At 53.9% G+C, this 20,303-nt stretch overlaps 1 protein-coding gene across 1 annotated transcript in view; it reads left to right on the forward strand.

Annotated features, from left to right (window-relative positions):
- LOC140901077 (microtubule-associated protein 1 light chain 3 gamma) overlaps positions 1–20,048 on the forward strand; it is a 64,944-nt gene extending 44,896 nt beyond the window's left edge. Inside the window, exons 2-4 of the mRNA XM_078849468.1 lie at positions 15,682–15,737; positions 16,384–16,490; positions 19,323–20,048. Of these exons, the coding sequence (XP_078705594.1) occupies positions 15,690–15,737; positions 16,384–16,490; positions 19,323–19,518 (351 nt within the window). The 5' untranslated portion in view covers positions 15,682–15,689 and the 3' untranslated portion in view covers positions 19,519–20,048. The remainder of the gene's footprint in view (positions 1–15,681; positions 15,738–16,383; positions 16,491–19,322) is intronic.
- Positions 20,049–20,303: the final 255 nt, after the last annotated feature.

The raw sequence follows: 20,303 nt of genomic DNA on the forward strand, positions 1-20,303 counted from the left end.
AGAGAATCCCTCTGGGCAAAACCTTAAGTTACAAAAAGACACAAAAACAGGAATATACATTCCCTCCAGCACAGCTATTTTACCAGCCATTAACCTAAAGGAAATCTAAGGCATTTCTAGCTAGATTACTTACTAACTAACAGGAGTTGTAAGGCTGCATTCCTAATCTGTTCCCGGCAAAAGCATCACACAGACAGATGAACCCTTTGTCCCCCCCCACTCCAGATTTGAAAGTATCTTGTCCTCTCATTGGTCATTTGGGTCAGGTGCCAGCGAGGTGATCTTAACTTCTTACCCCTTTACTGGTGAAAGGGTTTTGCCTCTGGCCAGGAGGGATTTTATAGCTCTGTATACAGAAAGGTGGTTACCCTTCCCTTTATATTTATGACAGGGGGGAATGAAGGATGCAGAATATTGAGTGTGACATTTCTAATCCAGGTGCAGTGTTTAGGATCCAGAGTGCTGCTGGGCAGATTAGCATAACCAGACCTCTACTGATCCCTTTAAATGCAGAGCACACAAACATGGGCTGCAAGCGACTCAAAGGAGGACAAACAGGTCAGGCTTTATACATGGATAGAGCCCTGTCAAAGTGAAGTGGCGGGGAAATGGACACACGCAAACAAAGCGTGTTCCTGGCTCATGTTAGAATCTTCTGCTCTTCCCAGATCTCCTCTCGTGGTGACACCGGAGGGCTGGCAACAGGTGAAATGAGGAATCCCTGCCGGAGTCCTGGAGGCAGCCCCAAAGATAAAGCGTTGAGTCAGGAGGAGTGTTGGGAACAGAAGCCAGCTCTCAGACACCTTGAAGGAGGCTGATTTCCAAAGGATGGGCGCTCAGTGTTTTATTTCAGAGGAGCAGCCGTGTTAGTCTGTATCCGCAAAAAGAACAGGAGGACTTGTGGCACCGTAGAGACTAACCAATTTATTTGAGCAGGAGCTTTCGTGAGCTACAGTGTTTTATGGAACTCAAACCCCATTAAGGTGTCCTAAATCAGGCCCCCACAGTCACTCGTCCCTTGACCACTTTGGCCATTGCTTGTAACCTGCGCCTGGCAGGTATGAACTTCAGTGCCCTGCAGAGAAGGAAGGAAATTGCATCCTTTGTCAAGCACAGGGGAAGGTTTGCAGCTCAGGCTGCCAGACTGCAGCACCTCTGCTCCTTGCCCTGAGGACAAGGGGTCCCGTTACAGCCCAGGAACATTTCAGGCTGCAGAACAGGGACATCCTCATTGCTGAACAAAGCATGTTCACTTTGCTCCCTCTTTGCATGTGGGAAAAGAACCAGAAGGCAGGCCCCAGACAGGCCCTCTGCTGCCGTTCGCACAAAAAGTCACTCCCTGTGCTGTGCACCAGACAATGCTCACGGCAACAGAAGCCAATGAATGAACCTGGCTGGGTTTGCAGGCCAGGTGTGACGAAGTGGGACTCTTCTTAATGTTTCCTCTGAATAGTGTGGGGGTGCCTCAGTTTCCCCTAGGCAGTTCTTAAGTATCTAGGTGGTGGGGTAAGGGTGTATGATCATTGCAGAGCCCTAGAGGGCCGGTGTGTGCAGGAGTCTGGACACAGAGAATGGCCAACACTCTGTTTCCTGGCAACTGATGGCCTGGGCCCTTCCCCCCCTGCGAGGTGAGAGCTAAAGGGTTGGAGAACAAAGGAATCAGGTGACCACCTGGCCCGGGAAAGGAACAAAGCCCAGAGGAGGAGGGGCTGGAGGGAGTTTCAGTTTGGGGCCTGGCTGGGACATGGAGTGAAGTGCAGACGTGGTCATCTGGCTCACTGCCCCCCAAAATGGACCCAGCTGAGGGGTCCCGTTCTCTGCACCTGCAAGCTCTGTTTTAGACCTTGTTCCTGTCATCTAATAAACCTTCTGTTTTACTGGCTGGCTGAGAGTCCCGTCTGACTGCGAAGTTGGGGTGCCGGACCCTCTGGCTTCCCCAGGAGCCCCGCCTGAGCGGACTCACTGGGGGAAGCGCACGGAGGGGCAGAGGATGCTGAATGCTCCGAGGTCAGACCCAGGAAGGTGGAAGCTGTGTGAGCTGTGTGTCCTGAAGACAGGCTGCTCACAGAAAGGTGACTGCCCCAGAGTCCTGACTGGCTTCATGGGGAGCAGTTCCAGAGCATCGCCCAGGGACTCCGTGACACCAGGTATCTGCGAATGGATCAGAGAGGCAGGGGCACAAAGACGCAGCGCGAGAGCATCCCTGCCCAGAAAACCCTGCCAGAAGGATCATCACCCCCACGCCACAGTGCAGAACGGAGGCCCAAAGAGACACAGGGCGTTGGCAGCAGAGGCAGGAACAGAGTCCAGCTATCCTGGGTCACAATTCAGGGCCTCACCCACAAGGAAACAATTCAGGAAGCACCTTCTCCCTCCCCGCCTGAGACTAAAGACAGCTTCTTGCCCCCTTGGACTTCCCGGTCTGTGACGCGGGGCCTGACTGTGCCTGTAAAGCCGGGCTGAAATGCAGCTGGGCCCCTTGGGTCCTGGGGACCCCTCCATCCTCCTTCACCTGCCTTCAGCGGCTGCAGAGAGGGCAGGTCCTGGGCAAATCTCAGCCCTCGGTGGGGAGCATGAAGCTAAAGAGATGCATTTTGGGTGCTCCCCCTCCCCCTGCCTTGGGAGCTAAACTATGCCTGAAATTCACCCACAGCCTCTCATCTTTAACAGTTGAGATTAACAATAAATCTAGGGTTGTTTTTTTTTTTCATTTCGGTGGCTCACGAAGTGAGCTATGAATAAAACTTTACCTTGTGCCAAAGAGGGTTTATTCATGAGTTTCAGTTGGAATTTGCTCCGTGAGGGCCCAGCAGGGCACAGCCCGGAATATAGATGAGACGCTCATTCCAAGTCTACCCCGGCATGGTGCTGGCAGAGCTGGGGATATAAATTATAAGTTACTCCCCAGCAACAGGCCCGACTCTGGGGCCTGCATTTTTTATTTTAGTTTATTTGGATAACGCCTGGGATGTTTGCTCTCCAAAGAAATTAACATTCCTAGACAAATTGGAGGATTGGGCCAAAAGAAATCTGATGAGGTTCAATAAGGATAAGTGCAGGGTCCTGCACTTAGGACGGAAGAACCCAATGCACAGCTACAGACTAGGGACCGAATGGCTAGGCAGCAGTTCTGCGGAAAAGGACCTAGGGGTGACAGTGGACGAGAAGCTGGATATGAGTCAGCAGTGTGCCCTTGTTGCCAAGAAGGCCAATGGCATTTTGGGATGTATAAGTAGGAGCATAGCGAGCAGATCGAGGGACGTGATCGTTCCCCTCTATTTGACATTGGTGAGGCCTCATCTGGAGTACTGTGTCCAGTTTTGGGCCCCGCACTACAAGAAGGATGTGGATAAATTGGAGAGAGTCCAGTGAAGGGCAACAAAAATGATTAGGGGTCTGGAACACATGACTTATGAGGAGAGGCTGAGGGAACTGGGATTGTTTAGTCTGCAGAAGAGAGGAGTGAGGGGAGATTTGATAGCTGCTTTCAACTACCTGAGAGGTGGTTCCAGAGAGGATGCTTCTAGACTATTCTCAGTGGTGGAAGAGGACAGGACAAGGAGTAATGGTCTCAAGTTGCAGTGGGGGAGGTTTAGGTTGGATATTAGGAAAAACTTCTTCACTAGGAGGGTGGTGAAACACTGGAATGCGTTACCTAGGGAGGTGGTAGAATCTCCTTCCTTAGAGGTTTTTAAGGTCAGGCTTGACAAAGCCCTGGCTGGGATGATTTAGTTGGGGATTGGTCCTGCTTTGAGCACGGGGTTGGACTAGATGACCTCCTGAGGTCCCTTCCAACCCTGATATTCTATGATTCTATGATTCCTGGAGCCTCTGGGGCTTCTCTCAGACAGTCCTGGTCCATGTGAGAATTTCTGGTTCCCGCAGGGGCTAGTCGGTAAATATACAATGGAGGGGACGGTGCATGAGATGTGGGCTATTTCCCAAGAGATTTCTCTGCCAGTCTCCCTGCAGCCTGGCAAGGAGCTCCCCGCAGCGCGCTGGACTCATAAAACGCGCCGAGTACGTTGGCAAAGAAAGAGACCTCCACTAGCTGTCCTGACACACCGTAACGGCCTGGTACTATGCACCTGAGGTGGACTCCCACACAGATGTGGGTTGGATCTCAGCAAAGCATTCGGGACCATGCCTCCCACTGAAGCCAGCAGGACCCAAGTGCTGCTGTAGGGGCAGGAACGTTGTATCTAAGACATGGGAAGTAATTGTCCCACTCTGCTCGGCACTGGAGACCTGTGTCCACTTCTGGGCACTGTGCTCTAAGATAGACGGGGACAAATTGGAGTGTCAGAGGAGAGGAACAAAACTGATCCGCGGTTTAGAAAACCTGACCTCTGAAGAAATATTAAAAGCCTGGGTCATGTTTAGTCTAGAGAAGGGGAGGCTGAAAGGGGGACGTAACATCAGTCTTCAGAGGTGGACAAGATTGTCATAAACAGGATAGTGAGCAATCGCTCTTCACGTCCAGCAAGGCTAGGAGAAGACAAACTTGACTTAGTTGGCAGTGAGCGAGATTTAGGGTAGATACTAGGAGAAACATTCAAACTCTAAGGCTAACTAAGCACCGGAATTGGTTACCTAGGGGGTTGTGGTGCCCTGTCACTGGAGGTTTTTAGGAGCAGGCTGGACAAACACCTGTCAGGGATGATCCAGGTTTACTTGGTCCTGCCTCAGCAAGTGGGAAAGCCTAGATGACCTGGCCTCTACAGGTCTCTTCCAGCCCGACATTGCTAGGGTTTCGTGTGCAGAAAGTTACGGGTGTGTCCATGTGTGTTGCTGACTGGGGACGTTACCATCCTCATGAGACGCGCAGGGTCTGCTGAGGGCTATTGCGCCAGCCAGAGGGACCACAGCTGATGGTGTTGCACCAGGCATCATGTCCTGGAGCTCCTAGACCCAGCTCAGTCCTACAAATCCACGAATCTCTGGGACAGAGCTGTGGAAACAACAGGCCTGAGAACAGTTTGTCTGAGAGTCCATTTGATGCCGCCCTTAATTCTGTCCTGATCCAATGACAAAGTTTTCAGAGTCCCAGGAAGGGCTAACAGAGGTGGTTTTAGAGTAGCAGCCGTGTTAGTCTGGGTTTGTGATTGAGGCCCTGGGACTCAGGAGATGGGGGTGCAAGTCCCTGCTCTATCCCAGAGCCTGTGTGAGCTCTCGGGGGCAGTTCAGCTGACGCCTCCCAGGAGAGAGGTGCGGCCTCGGAGCTGCAGGGAGAACTGCAGTGGGAGCAGTGCGGATAATCCCCCCCCTCCTTTTTTCCAATTTCCTCATCCTCAGTTCCTCTGCTGCCCCACCGCACTACCATTGATCTCTGCTAACCAGGCCGCTTTGATGAGGAGCCATTTCCATCTGGGCATTGAGCGGTTTGTCACTTCCAATCAGCTGCTCTCAGCATCCTGTTCCAAAGGCACCTCTCGGCTGGCTGACGCAGGGAAAGGCCGGGTGGGGGACAGGGCAAGCTCAGGCATCTATCCCGCCAGGTGGCTCCTGTGTCTCCTTTGCAATGAGCTGCATCGACAAAAGCGCAGCTTCCTTGAAGAGCAGGCCCAGCCTGGGAGCCGTCACCACCCCATCAATCACAGGCAGGGAAGCTGCTGGTAATAAAGCCTGCATCTCATCAACCCACCATTCGATCCCTTCGGGGAGAAGGGAAGGAGCTGGGTTATAATATCTACATCCAGGGAATGCCGGCTGCCTGAGGAAAGCCTCTGGAGACCCGGTTGCCTGCTGGCTTCTAAAGCGCATGTGGGGGAGCCCCACAAACCCTGCCAAACCCCTTCTGCCCAGAGCTCAGCACCCCTGCTGCCTTCGGAGAGTGTCGGCGGCTGCTGACTGAGGGCCCAGCTCTGCAGGCCGCAGCCCAGAAGTAAGGGTGGCGATACCAGACCCTGCCTTCCTTCCTTCTGCCTTGGTGCTGGCAGCGGCTCTGCCTTCCGAGCTGGGCTCCTGCCCCGCAGCCGCCCCCCTCCGGCTGCCCCGCTCTGAAGGCAGCGTCGCCGCCAGCAGCAGCGCAGAGGGAGGGTAGCCGTACCGCAACCCCTCCTACAAGAACCTCACCTGCCATTGGGCACTGGCGGTAGACAGGACACTGGGCTGGATGGACCTTTGGTCTGACCCAGTCTGGCCACTCTTATGTTCTTGAGAACCCCCCCCCGCACCTCCACAACTCCTTTTTGGGTCAGGACCCCATCCATTACAACACCGTGAAACTTCAGATTTAAATGGCTGAAATCAAGAAATTTGCCATTTTAAAAATCCTACGACCATGAACTTGACCAAAATGGACTGTGAATCTGGCAGGGCCCGACTTCTAGACAAGCACGAGCTGGCTGGGCCGGAGGCTGAGCATGCTCAGGATACCAGCCCGCAACCCACTCAGTGAAGCAGCAGCCTGGTCCATCGCGGGCTCTCTTGTTAGCACAGCTCCGGGCTCTCCGCTGGGTCCAGCAGTAAGAGAAGCACATAGATCTTCCCCCTCCGCATGCCGCGATCCCAGGCTAACCCCATTTCCCACAAGGACACAGGCAGAGCTGGGGACAGAAGCCAGCTGTCCAGACTCCTAGGCTAGGGCCGTGCTGCCCCCCATCATTAGCACTCTCATTATTAGTGTCAGGATGGTAGTAGCAGCGACAAAGACACCCCTGCCCCAGAGGGATTCCCCTCGAGATGAGCTGGCCCTGGTGGGAAACTTGAGACTTTGCTATGTCAGCACGTCTGAAAATCACATCCAAGGCATCTCACATCAGGCTCCAGATCTCAACAGAGGCTTTGAAATAGGGAGACGGTCCAGCCTTTCGCAGGGAATGCTGGAGAAGTGACTCTGCTGAGTCATAAAGACCTTTACTGATGCTGCCTTAAAAAGCCATCCTCCAATCAGGAAAAACAAGTTCTCTTCATCTTTAATTAATTACTTTGGGTTAATAAAATCATCACATTTCCACGCGGAGCTGGGATTCCTGGGTCCAGCCTGATATCTCAGCAATATTTGGAAATTAAACCAATAAATAATAAAAGTTGGCTTTTAATGAACTAATTTAAAATGGAGATAAAAATCCTTCAAAACTTTTTTTTGCGCTGAGGAAAGCAATTAATTCCTATAGAATTAAGCCAGTGAACAGTAATCGATTCCCTTTATTAGCAAATTGAGAGGCCTTTTAATATTTATCAGCTTAGGGTTCAGAGTTCAGCTGGAATTGAAATGACCCTTTCCCCTGTGAAACCTCCTCTTTGATTCCCACTCAAAGTTTCAAGAATTAAATTTATTAGGGGGATAAATTTATAATAGCCTAACTTGCTACACAGATGGAATATATATTGCTAATGTAATTTTCCAAACCAGTGATGAGCACGTCTGAGGATTTTTTATGGCAAAGGAATTCAGTCTAATATATTGCAGAACAGCAAAATATATTAAATACGTATATGAAACACATCAGAAAATAGGATGACAGATTGTCCTTTGCTCCAGTATATCCTGCGGCAGCGTGGTGGAGGTGGCAGTAGGGGACTATTCCAATCCGTCAAAGAGAAGGTTGCTTAGTTCAGATGCCTGCGTCGCTGTGGTTCAGCCTGATGCAGGGACATTCACACTCACATGCTGTCACCTAGTCAGAGGCCCCATTTCCTGCAAGGACGCTTTTCGCACGACCTCCAAGTACGATCTCTAGCTGGGAGAAGCAGACAGGTCTGAGAGCTCGCTCTCTCCTTTCCAGGCCAATCAGAACAGTCGGTAGAGTCAAATCACTCGTTCCAGGCCCAGCTCTGTGCGTGCAGTGTCACAGGGCATCCGGCCAGCTGTGTGCCAAGTTAGTCTCCCTGGCATGAGACTTGGGAGACCTGCATCCTATTCCTGGCTCTGCCATTGGCCTGGTGTGTGACCTTGGGCAAGGCCCTACTATGCTCCCTGCTTGTCTATTTAGACTGTAAACTCCAGGGGCAAGGCTGTGTCTGTGCAGCATTGTCACAACGGGGCCCTGATCTCAGTCGGGGTCTGGGCAGCGCCCGGCACAATGGGGCCCTGATCTCGGTCGGAGTCTGGGCAGCACCCGGCACGACGGGGCCCTGATCTCCGTCGGGGTCTGGGCAGCGCCCGGCACAATGGGGCCCTGATCTCGGTCGGGGTCTGGGCAGCACCCGGCACGACGGGGCCCTGATCTCCGTTGGGGTCTGGGCAGCACCCGGCACGATGGGGGCCCTGATCTCGGTCGGAGTCTGGGAAGCACCCGGCATGATGGGGCCCTGATCTCGGTCGGAGTCTGGGCAGCACCCGGCACGACAGGGCCCTGATCTCGGTCGGGGTCTGGGCATCACCTGGCACGATGGGGGCCCTGATCTCAGTCGGGGTCTGGGCAGCGCCTGGCACAACGGGGCCCTGATCTCGGTCGGGGTCTGGGCAGCACCTGGCACGACGGGGGCCCTGATCTCCGTCGGGGTCTGTGTATCACCCAGAACAATTGGGCCATGTCTCAGTTGAGGCCTCTAGTTACCAATGTAATGCAAACAGCTCAGAATGTTAATAACAAAGTGACAGTAGGGATCGGGGGGGGGGGGAGACGGGGTTCAAATGTTTTTTTTCTTTTACAAATCCCATTTCTGAGTTGATGTGCTGGGTAGTGTAAGAGGACGAGTGAAATGGCTCAGAAATAATGTGAATGAGCCTAAATTTTCAACAGCTCCCCATAGCAAATAGATGAGGAAGCCAAGGAAACCTCCCCTTAACTATCTGTTCCCAGGTGGCCCCCTACAACCGCTCCCCTGCACCCCAATGCCCCTGCCCCCTCAAAGATTGGAGTCTTTCCCCTTCTTTTTCCTGATTTGCATTAGCATTTGCCAAGGAGCCAGGATTCTCTCTAGGGCTTAGAGCAGGGGGGCGGGAGCCAGGACTCCTGGGTTCCGTTCAGGAGTGACTCCACTGAGGAAAATGGGGTTACACTGGTGCAAATCAGGAGTGATTCCACTTCAGTCAGCAGGATTACTCTGGACTAAAGCTGGCACAACTGGAAGCAGAATCCAGGCCTCTGTTTCTAATGTCCGTGCGTCGCCCGAGTTTGGGAATTGCCCATGGCTGGTTGAAAAGGCCCCAGCCCTGCCAGCCCCGCGTGCCTCAGGGGAGCAGGGAGGAGAGGGGCCCGGAGAGAGCCGCACAGACTGTGCAGGAGGGAGAGGGAGTTAATTTGCCTTTCTGGAAAGCATCCTTCAGCATGCAGAATGGGGCAGGGGAAACACCTCCCAGCTGCACCATCTAGCAGCAACCCAGTGCCCTGCGCTCCAGGGCCCGTCGGCAGGGCCAAGTCCTGCAGATCTACCTTCTCCGTCCGATTCCTGCTTCTGTCTGCCACTCTCGCCCCTCACGACAGCAAACAGCCCCCAGCGGCAGCAGCTACCTGGCAAAGCCCTCTCGACGCTCCACAGCTGCCCCCCGAAACTGCCTCTTACTCCAAAGAGTTCATTTAAATGAGGCGGAGGCTCTGGAGCGCCTAAATTACACAGGTTGCTGCTGTTTCCTCCCTGTTTTGAGGGGGGGGCAGGCGGGGGGGGTACTGTTCAAACCGCGCCCAAGTGGCTCCAGGAGAGAGAGAAAAAGAGACAAATGGGGATCTAATTTGCGTAATGGGGTCTAATTTGTTTTCAAAAGCCGCTTCTCTCCTGACTCGGGGAAGTGGCATGGCGTGAAATATACCTGCGGCATGTGAATGAGGAGGCTCCCTTGGCAAGTTTATGGATCCTGCTCGACAAAGGCCTCTCTTTAAATCAAACCAGGGATAGCGGAAGAATTAAAGTGTCAAGATAATGCACGTTTATTGGTTTTTGCCAGTCAGCAGGAGCAGGAGCATTCTGTTGTGTGGGCCCAGCCCAGATCCTCGCACCACCAGGACGGTGTCCCCCGGCCCCCGCCTTGGCAAAGGCAGGCATCAGTCCAGGGCTGTGAGCCCCAGCAGCCAGAATTATTCACCAAACCCACGGAAACAGCAGCTTTGCTTCCTCTCTTACCAGCAGTCAGAGGATGCTCGCGTGCCCCATAATAATCTGCAACATACAAGAGAGAGCACTTCCCCCACCCTGCCTTGGCTACTAAGACACGTGGAGACCCGGGTCCCATTGTGCAGGGCGCTGCACAGATGCACAGCGGGAGACAGCCACTGCCCCAAAGGGCTCACAGACTAAACAAACAAGGGGCGTGGGGAGGCAGGGGACTGGCTCGGGCTTGGAGGCAGAGGTGAGACAAGACCCTACCTCCCTGCAAGCCCAGTGCAGCCCCCTGTCCCTGCTCCCTGGGTCGTTTAGTTAGTGGGGAATCTCCTGGGTCACTCTTTACCTGAGCTGCTATTTAAGTCTGTGAGCTCTGTGGGCCAAGGGCTACCTTTGCAGACAGCACCTGGCACAACGGGACCCCAGCCACCAACGGGGGTCTCTAGGCGCTACCCAAATGTCCGTAAGTAATAGCACTCACACTACCCATTAACCTGCCATCTCACCAGGGAGGCGACTGTAACACCACTGGCCTCCGTTGCTAGAGACAAGCCTGCCGAGCGGAGCCAGGTGGCTACGGCAGGTGCCCCCTGCTTGGAAGCTGGGCTGTGCAGGTGAGTGATTCGTTTGCCCAGGCTCAGTCACCAAGCTCCAAGGGTTCTTGTCCCAGAGAGACTTTTCTCTCATGCCCTGCCACCCATCTCCCCTGTATGACTTCTTGCCTTCTCGTTGCATCGTGTCCAGAATTAGACACCCATCCTACCTCTGGGTCTGCACAGACCAATGGATTTCAGCAGGACTGGAAGACGGTCCGATAGCAGGGTCCCGGCCCTAGACGATAAGTGATTCGGAATCTGCATAGATCCGATTGCAGGATCAGGGCCTCAGAGGGCCAGTGACGGAGGAATAGGGAGCTCGGGACTGACTCCCTGTCTGCTGCCATCACCTGCACCCCATGAGCACACAATGCTCCTGTTCTGAGCCAGGAGCGTCTCCAGCCGCTTGGCTCTGGTTTTAATGGCACAAGCGGCCAGGCCCCACAATCGGGCCACTGTCACTTCATTGCTGTAACGAAGCAGGATTGTTCTTAATGTTTCCTCTGAATATTGTGGGGGTGCCTCAGTTTCCCCTATGCAGTTCTTAAGTCTCTAGGTGGTGGGATTAGGGTGTGTGATCGTTGCAGAGCCCTAAAGGGCAGGTGTGTGCAGGGGTCTGGACACAGAGAATGGCCGACACCCTGTTTCCTGGCCACTGATGCCCTGGGCCCTTCCCCCCTGCAAGGTGAGAGCTAAAGGGTTGGAGAACAAAGGGATCAGGTGACCTCTTGGCCTGGGAAAGGGACAAAGCCCAGAGGAGGAGGGGTGGAGGGAGTTTCAGTTTGGGGCTGGCTGGGGACATGGAGTGAAGGTCAGACGTGGTTGTCTGGCTCACTACCCCTCAAAATGGACCCAGCTGAGGGGTCCTGTTCTCTGCACCTACAAGCTCTGTGTTAGACCATGTCCCTGTCGTCTAATAAACCTTCTGTTTTACTGGCTGGCTGAGAGTCCCGTCTGACTGCGGAGTTGGGGGGCAGGACCCTCTGGCCCCTCCCAGGACCCCGCCTGGGTGGACTGGCTGTGGGAAGCGCACAGAGGGGCAGAGGAGGCTGAATGCTCCGAGGTCAGACCCAGGAAGGTGAAGCCGGGTGAGCTGTGAGTCCTGCAGACAGGCTGCTCCCAGAGAGGAGACTTCCCCAGACTCCTGACTGGCTTCGTAGGGAGCAGTTCCAGAGCATCACCCGGGGACCCCGTGACAACTGCTTTCCAGGAGGTGCCTCACAGACGTCTGGGCACTGCAGAAATAACGTCTCATTACCCGTCTCTGTGGCCACCTCCCCAAGGCCAAGAAGGAGGGGGCTGCGTTGGCCAGAGCAAATTCCAGGCAGGTAAATGTGAAGCTCCAGCAAGGAAGGGAAAGTCACCAAACTCCAGCTCCCTCTGCACACATGAACTCAATCAGTGATCTCACCCCACCTGCCAAGAGGCGACTCCCAGGGAGAGTGATTGCCATGCGGCAAGCTGGCTGCAATAACTGCCTCTAGCCATCAATTATTATCTAATCTGCCGTGCGGTTTCATTACCAGTGTCATTTGTGCTGCTCTCCTGGGTTCCGCGTGGGGCAAAAGTCCTTCCAGTTAAACGGGGAATGTAACAGCTTCACAAGCAGTAACTCGGGTGCGAAAGCAGATTAGATGGGGCGGGGGAGGTGTTAACGTCTTTGGGACAAAGGCAGCATTAGCGTTTCATGGCGTGGCCAGGAGCTCGGAACGGGGATTGGAAACACCGCCACCCTCAGCACCAATGCTCTGGGGTGCCCCTAAAACTTGCTTTCTGGAGGATGGAAGCAAGAGTGAGGCCTGGGGGTGGGGGGTGTTAATCCAGCTTGCAGACCTGGGTTCTATTCCCATCTCTGCTACTAACACCGGGGGTGACCTTGGCCAAGTCCCTCCCCTGCCCCTTTGCCTGTTTAGGCTGTAAAGTCTTTGGGGCAGGCTCTGTCTCACAGGCTCTCTCATGCCTGAAGAGAAGGCAAGCTTGGATGAGAGCAGTCACACCGTGAAATAAAACCAGAGCTGCACTGCGTGGGTGTGTACACAGCTGATGAGCCGCAGCCTACGGCCCCCCAGGGGCCAGCCAGCCAACTCGCAGTAAAAGCGTAACCGCACTCGAGTCCGCGGTGTTTGCGTGTGGACAGGACTCCAGTTAGGGCCAACGCTCAAATTAACTCTGCACTGAACCTGAGCCCTTGGGCTGTTTCCATGCAGTGCCCAGGCACTGGGGCTCCAGGGACCCCCACAATAACAACTTTGCACATCTTTCAAGACTGGGCATTAACCTGCAGCATGTCGGGTAGGGCCCCCGGAGGGCGTCTCTGGCCGGGGGCCCCCGGCAGGCAGCTCTGGCAGGGGGCCTGCACTTTGTCCGTCCACACGCCTGCACAAAGCATAAAGTTTTCGGGGAGGGAGTCTCTGCTGGAGACTGAGTCAGATGGATCCTCCTCTCCTCTGCTTTCTCTGGGGCTGACTTTTCACTTTGTATTTTCTATCAATTTTTTATCCTCTCTTTTAATGAATGTGTGTTGTTGGAGGGATGTGTTGTCCGAACTCTCTCTCTCTCTCTCTTTTGATCGATTTGGGGACAAATTGTTTTATAAAATGCTTTAAATTATTGAACGCACAATCCCCAGGGGACCCTCACGTTCGTATTCTCTCTCTCTCTCGGTCAGTAAGCGATATGGTCAGCATCACGCTGGACAGATGCCGACAGACAGTGAAGTAACATTGGATGTTAGACGTGGTTAGTCCAACCCCTCCCTGAGCTCTCTGCTCTCCCAGCCCTGGGCTCCCGCTCAGCCCAGCTGGTGCCCCTCACTCCCGACCCACAGCCCCCTGTTATCCCAGCCCCGAGTTCCTCCCTCCCCCACAGCTCTGCTGGTGCCCCTCAAGCTCAGGACTGGAATTTCAGGGAGAGTATAGGTCCACGTTAATGGTGCAGGCTGTTGCCAGTCAGGGCAGAGCGGCGTGTGTGCTCACGTCAGCAGAAACCCCGAGCTGCCGCATGGTTGGCAGGGTAAAGCCCTGGTAATGGAGCGGAGAATCGGGCCTGTAACGAATGCACCCACTTTGTACACATGTAGATGTCTGCACACAGTGCCCTGCAGGGTGGGCACGGCCCCGCAGCGCCTCACAGACAGTCACGGGTTGGGGACTTCTGCTCTGGCGGAGCGTCTGTCACTGCTCCCCACTGCCCCTGTAAGACGTGACCCTTTGCTATCTACAGCCACTCCTTGCACGGCTCTGCTGGAACGTTGCTGGCCCCGGGGGGTCTCTTTAATCACACAGCCAAAGCCCAATCAAAGCTCCCATCGTGTTTCTTATGGCAGAAAAGGCAAACCACATTCACTGTTCACCCACCCCTCCGCCTTGGCCCTTTGTTCCCACCCAGCCCCGATGCGGCCTCCCTGCCTCTCGCTGCGTCGGGGCATTTCTCTGTGTCCCCGCTGCCCATGCGCCACTCAGAGGTGGCGAAAGCCGAGCCATGGGCCACACGCTGGCATAGCCGGTCACCCGTGGCGCTGGTGGATGCACGTGTTGGTTTGATGGTGGCAATGACAGCGTGCAGAGGCCGTGAAGGAGGGGACTTGTGAAATGCAAAGAATAAAAGACGCAAACAATGGAGAAGGATGAGGCCAGTCGCGCTCCAGCAAGAGGAGCTGGGTCTTTGAACACGGCAGCCCGTGCTCGAGCAGTGACGCTGGGGAATAACCTTGCTGGGCTGCTGTGACTCCATGGGGAGTCGGCGTGTGACGAGTGCCTGGCTGCCCACTACACTTCCAAGCACAACGGCCTCATTACCTTGAAAATAATCAAGTTCCAGAGGTCTCAGGGGACAGGGCCTCACATGGGCTGGCCAGACCCTCCCAAAGCCGCTGCGGCTTTGGGTTTCATGCCAGTAGCAGCCAGCAGGCCTCCCGGTGCCAGGTGCTGCCCAGACACACAATGAGGAGCAGGCCCTGCTGCGAAGAGCCTGAACATGCACCAGAAGGACTGTTATCCCAGGGCATCCAGTGACTGGCCCAAGGTCGAACAAGGTGTCTGTGGCAGAGCCAGGAATTGACCTCACATTCGCTGCAGCAGGGGGCCTGAACCCCACAGCCACCCCTCCTGTGACAGCGCTGAGCTGGGCTCTGTCTGGCAGCTGACATACGCCTGGCTCTGAAGCCTCCCGGGAACTGGCCTTGAATTCAGCCCATGGCATCGCCATTCTGCGCCAGACCCTAAGCACTGACAAGCAGAGCCGCTGTTTGCACGGGGGCAGCCTGGCTTTGCCCCGTGCATCTCGCAGAGGGTCGCGCTTTGCTCTGTCTGGAGGCTGAGGCTTCCTGAAACCTGCGCTTGGATGCTTCCATCTGCAAGCTCCTCACGGTATTCTGTGGAGTGGCAGCCTGTGGGGCTGGGACGCTGGAGCAGGGGCAGCTTGGCGGGGAGGCCCAGCGATGCCCACGGCCAGAAGGCCAGCTGCAGAGCCCCCAAACCATCCCTGGCCTTCTCCATCTGGCCCCGGCTGGACAAGGGAAATGTGCATTGGTGCGAGGACCCCGATGGAGCAGCTACCCCTGATGCAGACACGGCACGGGCGTACAGTGGGGCTCGCAGTGAGCGTCTCACCCTCGCCCTGCACTGGCATGGCACAGCCAGGGGCTGTACTGGCCCATGGGCCGCCCCCCCAACATGTCATAAAAAGCAAATGGCCCCCCTGAGCTGTGTGGGGCCCTAAGCAATCGCTTCGTTTGCTTCTGCCTAGCGCCGGCTCCGGCTCCCTGGATGGAGACGAGCAGGACAGCCAGTGGCCTCAGGGCTGGCTCCACCCACACCTGAGCACATGGGCGGGGCAGGGCTATATCCGGGGCCCAGGTGGCCTCTACTCCCATGACCAGCTACGTGGATCTGCAGGGGAGTCCTGAGGGCAGTGGGAACCTTCTTCCTCCCGAAGATGTGGCGCCGTCAAAGCAGTAGCTACAGTCGCTCTTTCAAGCAGAGGAAGAGTCTGGGTAAATTCCTGGGGGGGACTGGGGAGAAATGCGAAAGGGGGAGGAGAGCCAGGGTGGAGGCCTAGACATGACCCTGGACACGGGTGTCTGTTTCTCTTGTTGCAGCCAGTAGGATGCGGGAAGCAGCTGAAATCCGGGCAAAGTACCCCACCAAGATCCCGGTAAGGTTCCTCTCACTCTGTCTGCCCTGTGGGAGTTAAACTTGTCTTGAGCTTCACTAACCGAACTCAAGGCCCCCCAGCTATCGGTGGTTCTCCCCTCCTGCCCCACTCCTGTTTCCTGCCACTAAACAAACATACCCTGGTATCTGCACACCAGGCACGGTAGCCTCAGGCCAGCACGGGAGACATGGGCAGGGAAATTGAGTGGATGAAGTGACTGACACCCAGTGAGACCTGCAGGTGAGCATGCAGGACAAATTCTGCACTGCGAAGGCAGCGTGGCCGACTCCCATGAGTGGGTTGTGTGATAGCTTTTTCCCTGGGCTCATGGGGAAGCTGTGTTTTGTTCCAACTTCTAAGCCTGGTGGATTGGGGGAGCCTGAAAATGAGACTTGTAAAGGCTCAAACCATCTAGCAAACAAAAACCATGTCAACCTTAATTTATAAATACCTTGGCTGTCTGGGGCCTGATTTGGATGGTAGGGCTGGGTAATGGTGCAAATGAGACCCTCAGAAGAGGCATTTCTAATCTCAGGGTGGGCCCTGTGGGCTCTCTGCTTCTCCTGAGTCTAGTGCCTCTCTCCAGGACTGGGAAAGCTGGTCTGCAAACTCCCTAGGTCCTGCTCTGACTTGTCTCTGGCTCCAGGTGGTGGTGGAACGTTACCAGAAGGAGAAGCAGCTGCCCTGGTTGGACAGGACCAAGTTTCTGGTTTCCCAGGACTCGTCCATGTCTCAGTTTGTGATCACCCTGCGGTAAGGAATGAGTGCCAAGGGGGAGAGGGGAGGGCTTGCTCTTTCATGTGATCCGGATCTGGGAAAGGGCAAGTCCCATCTCTTTTTCCCTCACACTTTTTTAAAATATAAAGGGCTTGTTCACACAGGAAAAGCTTCATCAATCTAACTAAATAGGCTTAAGTATAGTTACACCTTAAACCTGTCTGGCTTAATTTGGGAACCAGGGTGACTTTAGGGTTGCCAACCCTCCAGGATTGGCCTGGAATCTCCTAGAATCAGCATCAATCTCCTGGTGACTATTGAAAGCAATCCAGGAGATTTTAATAGGATATTTTAAGGAAATGACCTTGTCATGGGGGTGGGGTCTCCTGGAATCGCTTCAGTCAGAATTGGCAACCACAGGTGAGTGAGGCTGAAACTCTAAGTGCATTTGCATTAGGGGTTTCACAGGTGAAACCAGACAAGCTTTACAATTCCACCAGGGCAATCGGTGTCACAAAGACCAGCACCTCTTCCCCTGACTGGGAGGGGCTGCGGCTGCTGTAAAGAATTCCCTGCTGTTTGCTGGGATGGGAGGCGGAGAATGGCCTTACTGCTGAGGCCCGCAGTGGCAGACTTGCTACTGGGCTTGTCTGCTGTATTATTTGAATGATCTATTTGAAGTTCGCAAAAAGAAAAGGAGTACTTGTGGCACCTTAGAGACTAACCAATTTATTTGAGCATGAGCTTTCGTGAGCTACAGCTCACTTCAAGTGAGCTGTAGCTCACGAAAGCTCATGCTCAAATAAATTGGTTAGTCTCTAAGGTGCCACAAGTACTCCTTTTCTTTTTGCGAATACAGACTAACACGGCTGTTCCTCTGAAACCTATTTGAAGTTGCAAACAGGCACAGGTGAATAGCTGATTAGAGGCAGGCAATTAGCAGTGATGCAAACAAGCTGTAGCTGGTGCCAACAGTGGTTAGTGACATCTGAGAGAGGCTCAGAGTGCTAATTAGCAGCATTACACCTGATCAAAGAAACTCCCTCTAACTAGAGACCAGAAATGCAGAACTTGCAAGGCTTAATAAGACAGACAGGCCTCCTGGATCCCAGCCCTGCAGACTCATCTGAGATGATGAATGTAACTTTTTTCCCCAAGCTGGCTTATTACAGATACCTCAGTGAGAAGGGATGGAAAACTAGAACAACAAAAGGTGAGGGGGGCTCATGGAAAACAGCAGCCCATTCCCCCCGCCCCAACACACACGGGCCAGGGGCAGCAGCTCACTGTGCTGCTCCATGTGTGTTTGGGGCTGGCCTTTCCGCTTTGCCGCTCAAAGCGGCCCCGCCGAGGCTGTCGGAGGCAGAATGTGTCCCTGGCCCGCGCCCAGTACAACATGGCTGTGTCATGCTGTAATGCTGCCTGGTTCTCGCTGCTGCCTTAAATGCTGTGGCAAACTTCCTGCACACAAGCAGCACCCTGTCTTTGACTGCCCAGTTGCTCTGTGCAGGGTGACCCCAACGTTCTTCTGGTTTTTCCCCTAAAACCATCTGCCCTGTAGTGTCCACCAGCCCCCTGGCTCAACTCTAAAGGAGTCACTAAGTTTGTGACTTCCCTGAAGAGACCGTACCCAGCCGTTCATTAACTTAGCTGGGGTTAACAAACACGCTGCTCTCATCAAAGCACTGAATTGGTTTATAGCAAAAGTAAAACCAAGTCCCTTAAACAAAAAGACAGGGGATTAAGTGAGGCTAAGTATAAGGAATCAAAACCAAGTGGCGAGTGCTTGGTTCCTTTGGTCCGCTCCAGTGAAGGAGGCCAAATGGCCTTTCCTCTCTTCCCAAAGGTCACTGACCCTGCTTCAAGAAACAGGAAGCCCTCCCGGGGTCCCAGCTTGCTGTTCCCACCAAGGAACTGACACCGTACTAACTTCTGCAGTTTCCACCCCCATGATGCTTCTCTGAGGTCCATCTGCCCATTCGCTAGGTTGATGCTTTTGTTTACCTGGGATGTAAACATACCTTCCTTGTTGCTGCCTGGTGACCCGGCAGGTCCAACAAGCAAATACACGTTCCATTGCCAAGGCAGACTGGGCTGAGGCATGTCTTGCCAGAAAGACTTCGAGAGCAATTCTAGCACCTATTTATAACTTTTTATACACCCCCTGTATGTATGCTGGTTCCAAAAGTCATTGGGTGGGGTGTTACCTGCTAGTATGTGATGCTGCACCTAACGGGCTGGCATCCAGTCCGACACCTTCTGGGAAGAGCTGCGGATGCAGACTAGTGAACCACCACTGGGCCTGTATGTCACAAGTACCTTGTTAACCACAAACGCTCCAGTAGGATTAACCACCACAAACAGCATGCATGCAAGCCAACCCTACAATCACAGTGCAGAATGTGTGCAAGGGAGTGGTGAATACCTCTTTGAAGGATGCTCCATGCTCTGTGAGGACTCTGAGAACATGCAGCAGAAGGGCAGAGCAGGGGTTATGGGGGCTAGCCTGGGACTTGGGAGAGCTGGGGGGTCAACTACCTGCTCTGCCACAGACTTAGCCTCTCAGGACCTCAGCTCCCTGTCTCATGGAGATGATTCTTCTCCCTCACATGCATTCAATGTTGAGGCTTGGTGACTGTGGGGAGCGCCAGAGACCTCGCATAGTGATTGAGAGTCTTTAACTGCTGTATCCACCTGTTCCATCTTGTACTCGGATGCCAAGGTCTCTCTGGCAGGGTCCATCCTGTCTGTACAGGAACTGGTGCCAATCACTGACATCGATACCGCCAGATGCTGCAATTCACGCTCCTTGGAGCCGTTGTGAGTCTCCTTATCTAATGGTCTCTGAAAATCTCCTTAAATCCCCAGAACTCGCATGTCCCTGACGGCGACCCAGGCCTTCTACCTGCTAGTAAACAACAAAGCTCTGCCCAGCATGAGCATGACCATGGGGGAGGTCTACCGTGACCACAAGGATGGGGACGGCTTTCTCTACATAACCTATGCTTCCCAGGAGATGTTCGGTGGCGGCTGCTCAGGTGGCCCTGCGGTGACTCAGTCATGAACCTGCCTGTTGCCAGCTGGTCTCTGTCGTTGGTTTATCTTGTGATGCAAACAACTGCAGGGGCTGAAAACCTCTTTCTTAACCTGAATTTTTAATTAAACTGCTGTGTGGGGATAGAGGAGGAAAGCATGAAAGTCCAGGAGCTACTAGCAGGATAGCCCTCCTGCAACAGTGTTGGGGACTTGAGTCTCTCTGAACAGATGCCTGTTAGAAAAATAACTTGTGACTAAAGTGATGAGATGTTTTTAATGCCAGAACCACATCCTATTGAATATTACTCTGATCCGCTGCAAGGTTATTCTCTTAACAGGCCTATTCCTCTCCCTTTTTAATGAATTTCACTGCTGGACTTTGTTCTGGTTAGCGGCACTGGAAACTTAAAGTTTTTTTTTTTTTAGCAAGTCTGCTCCTGTAACAGGGATTGGTGTACCAGGGTTCCACAGCTGGGATTTTTAAGCTTCACCTCAATTATCTGTAACTTCTCCTGTTTTTTAAGTTTGAGTCCTTGGAATAAAGCAATCAAAATGTGATTTACTCTAATCATTTAATGGGGCTCTTCCCAAAGATTGGGGGCGGGGGGCAGGGCTGGGTTGATAACCTAGTAGCCCCTTATGGTCCTACTATGCTAGGGGCTGTAATGTGCCTAATCAAACTGCAGTCTGGGCTAAGCGTGCTTGGTTCCCCTCCCACCCTTTGCCTGGTGACTCCAAAGAGGGGAAGGGACTTGCCCAAGGTCACACCCAGGTCAGGGACAGAGCTGGGCGTAGAGCCCTGGGGTCTACCAG

This window comes from Lepidochelys kempii, chromosome 20 (genome assembly GCF_965140285.1).
Source record: "Lepidochelys kempii isolate rLepKem1 chromosome 20, rLepKem1.hap1, whole genome shotgun sequence".
In the NCBI taxonomy this organism is placed as follows: Eukaryota; Metazoa; Chordata; order Testudines; family Cheloniidae; genus Lepidochelys; species Lepidochelys kempii.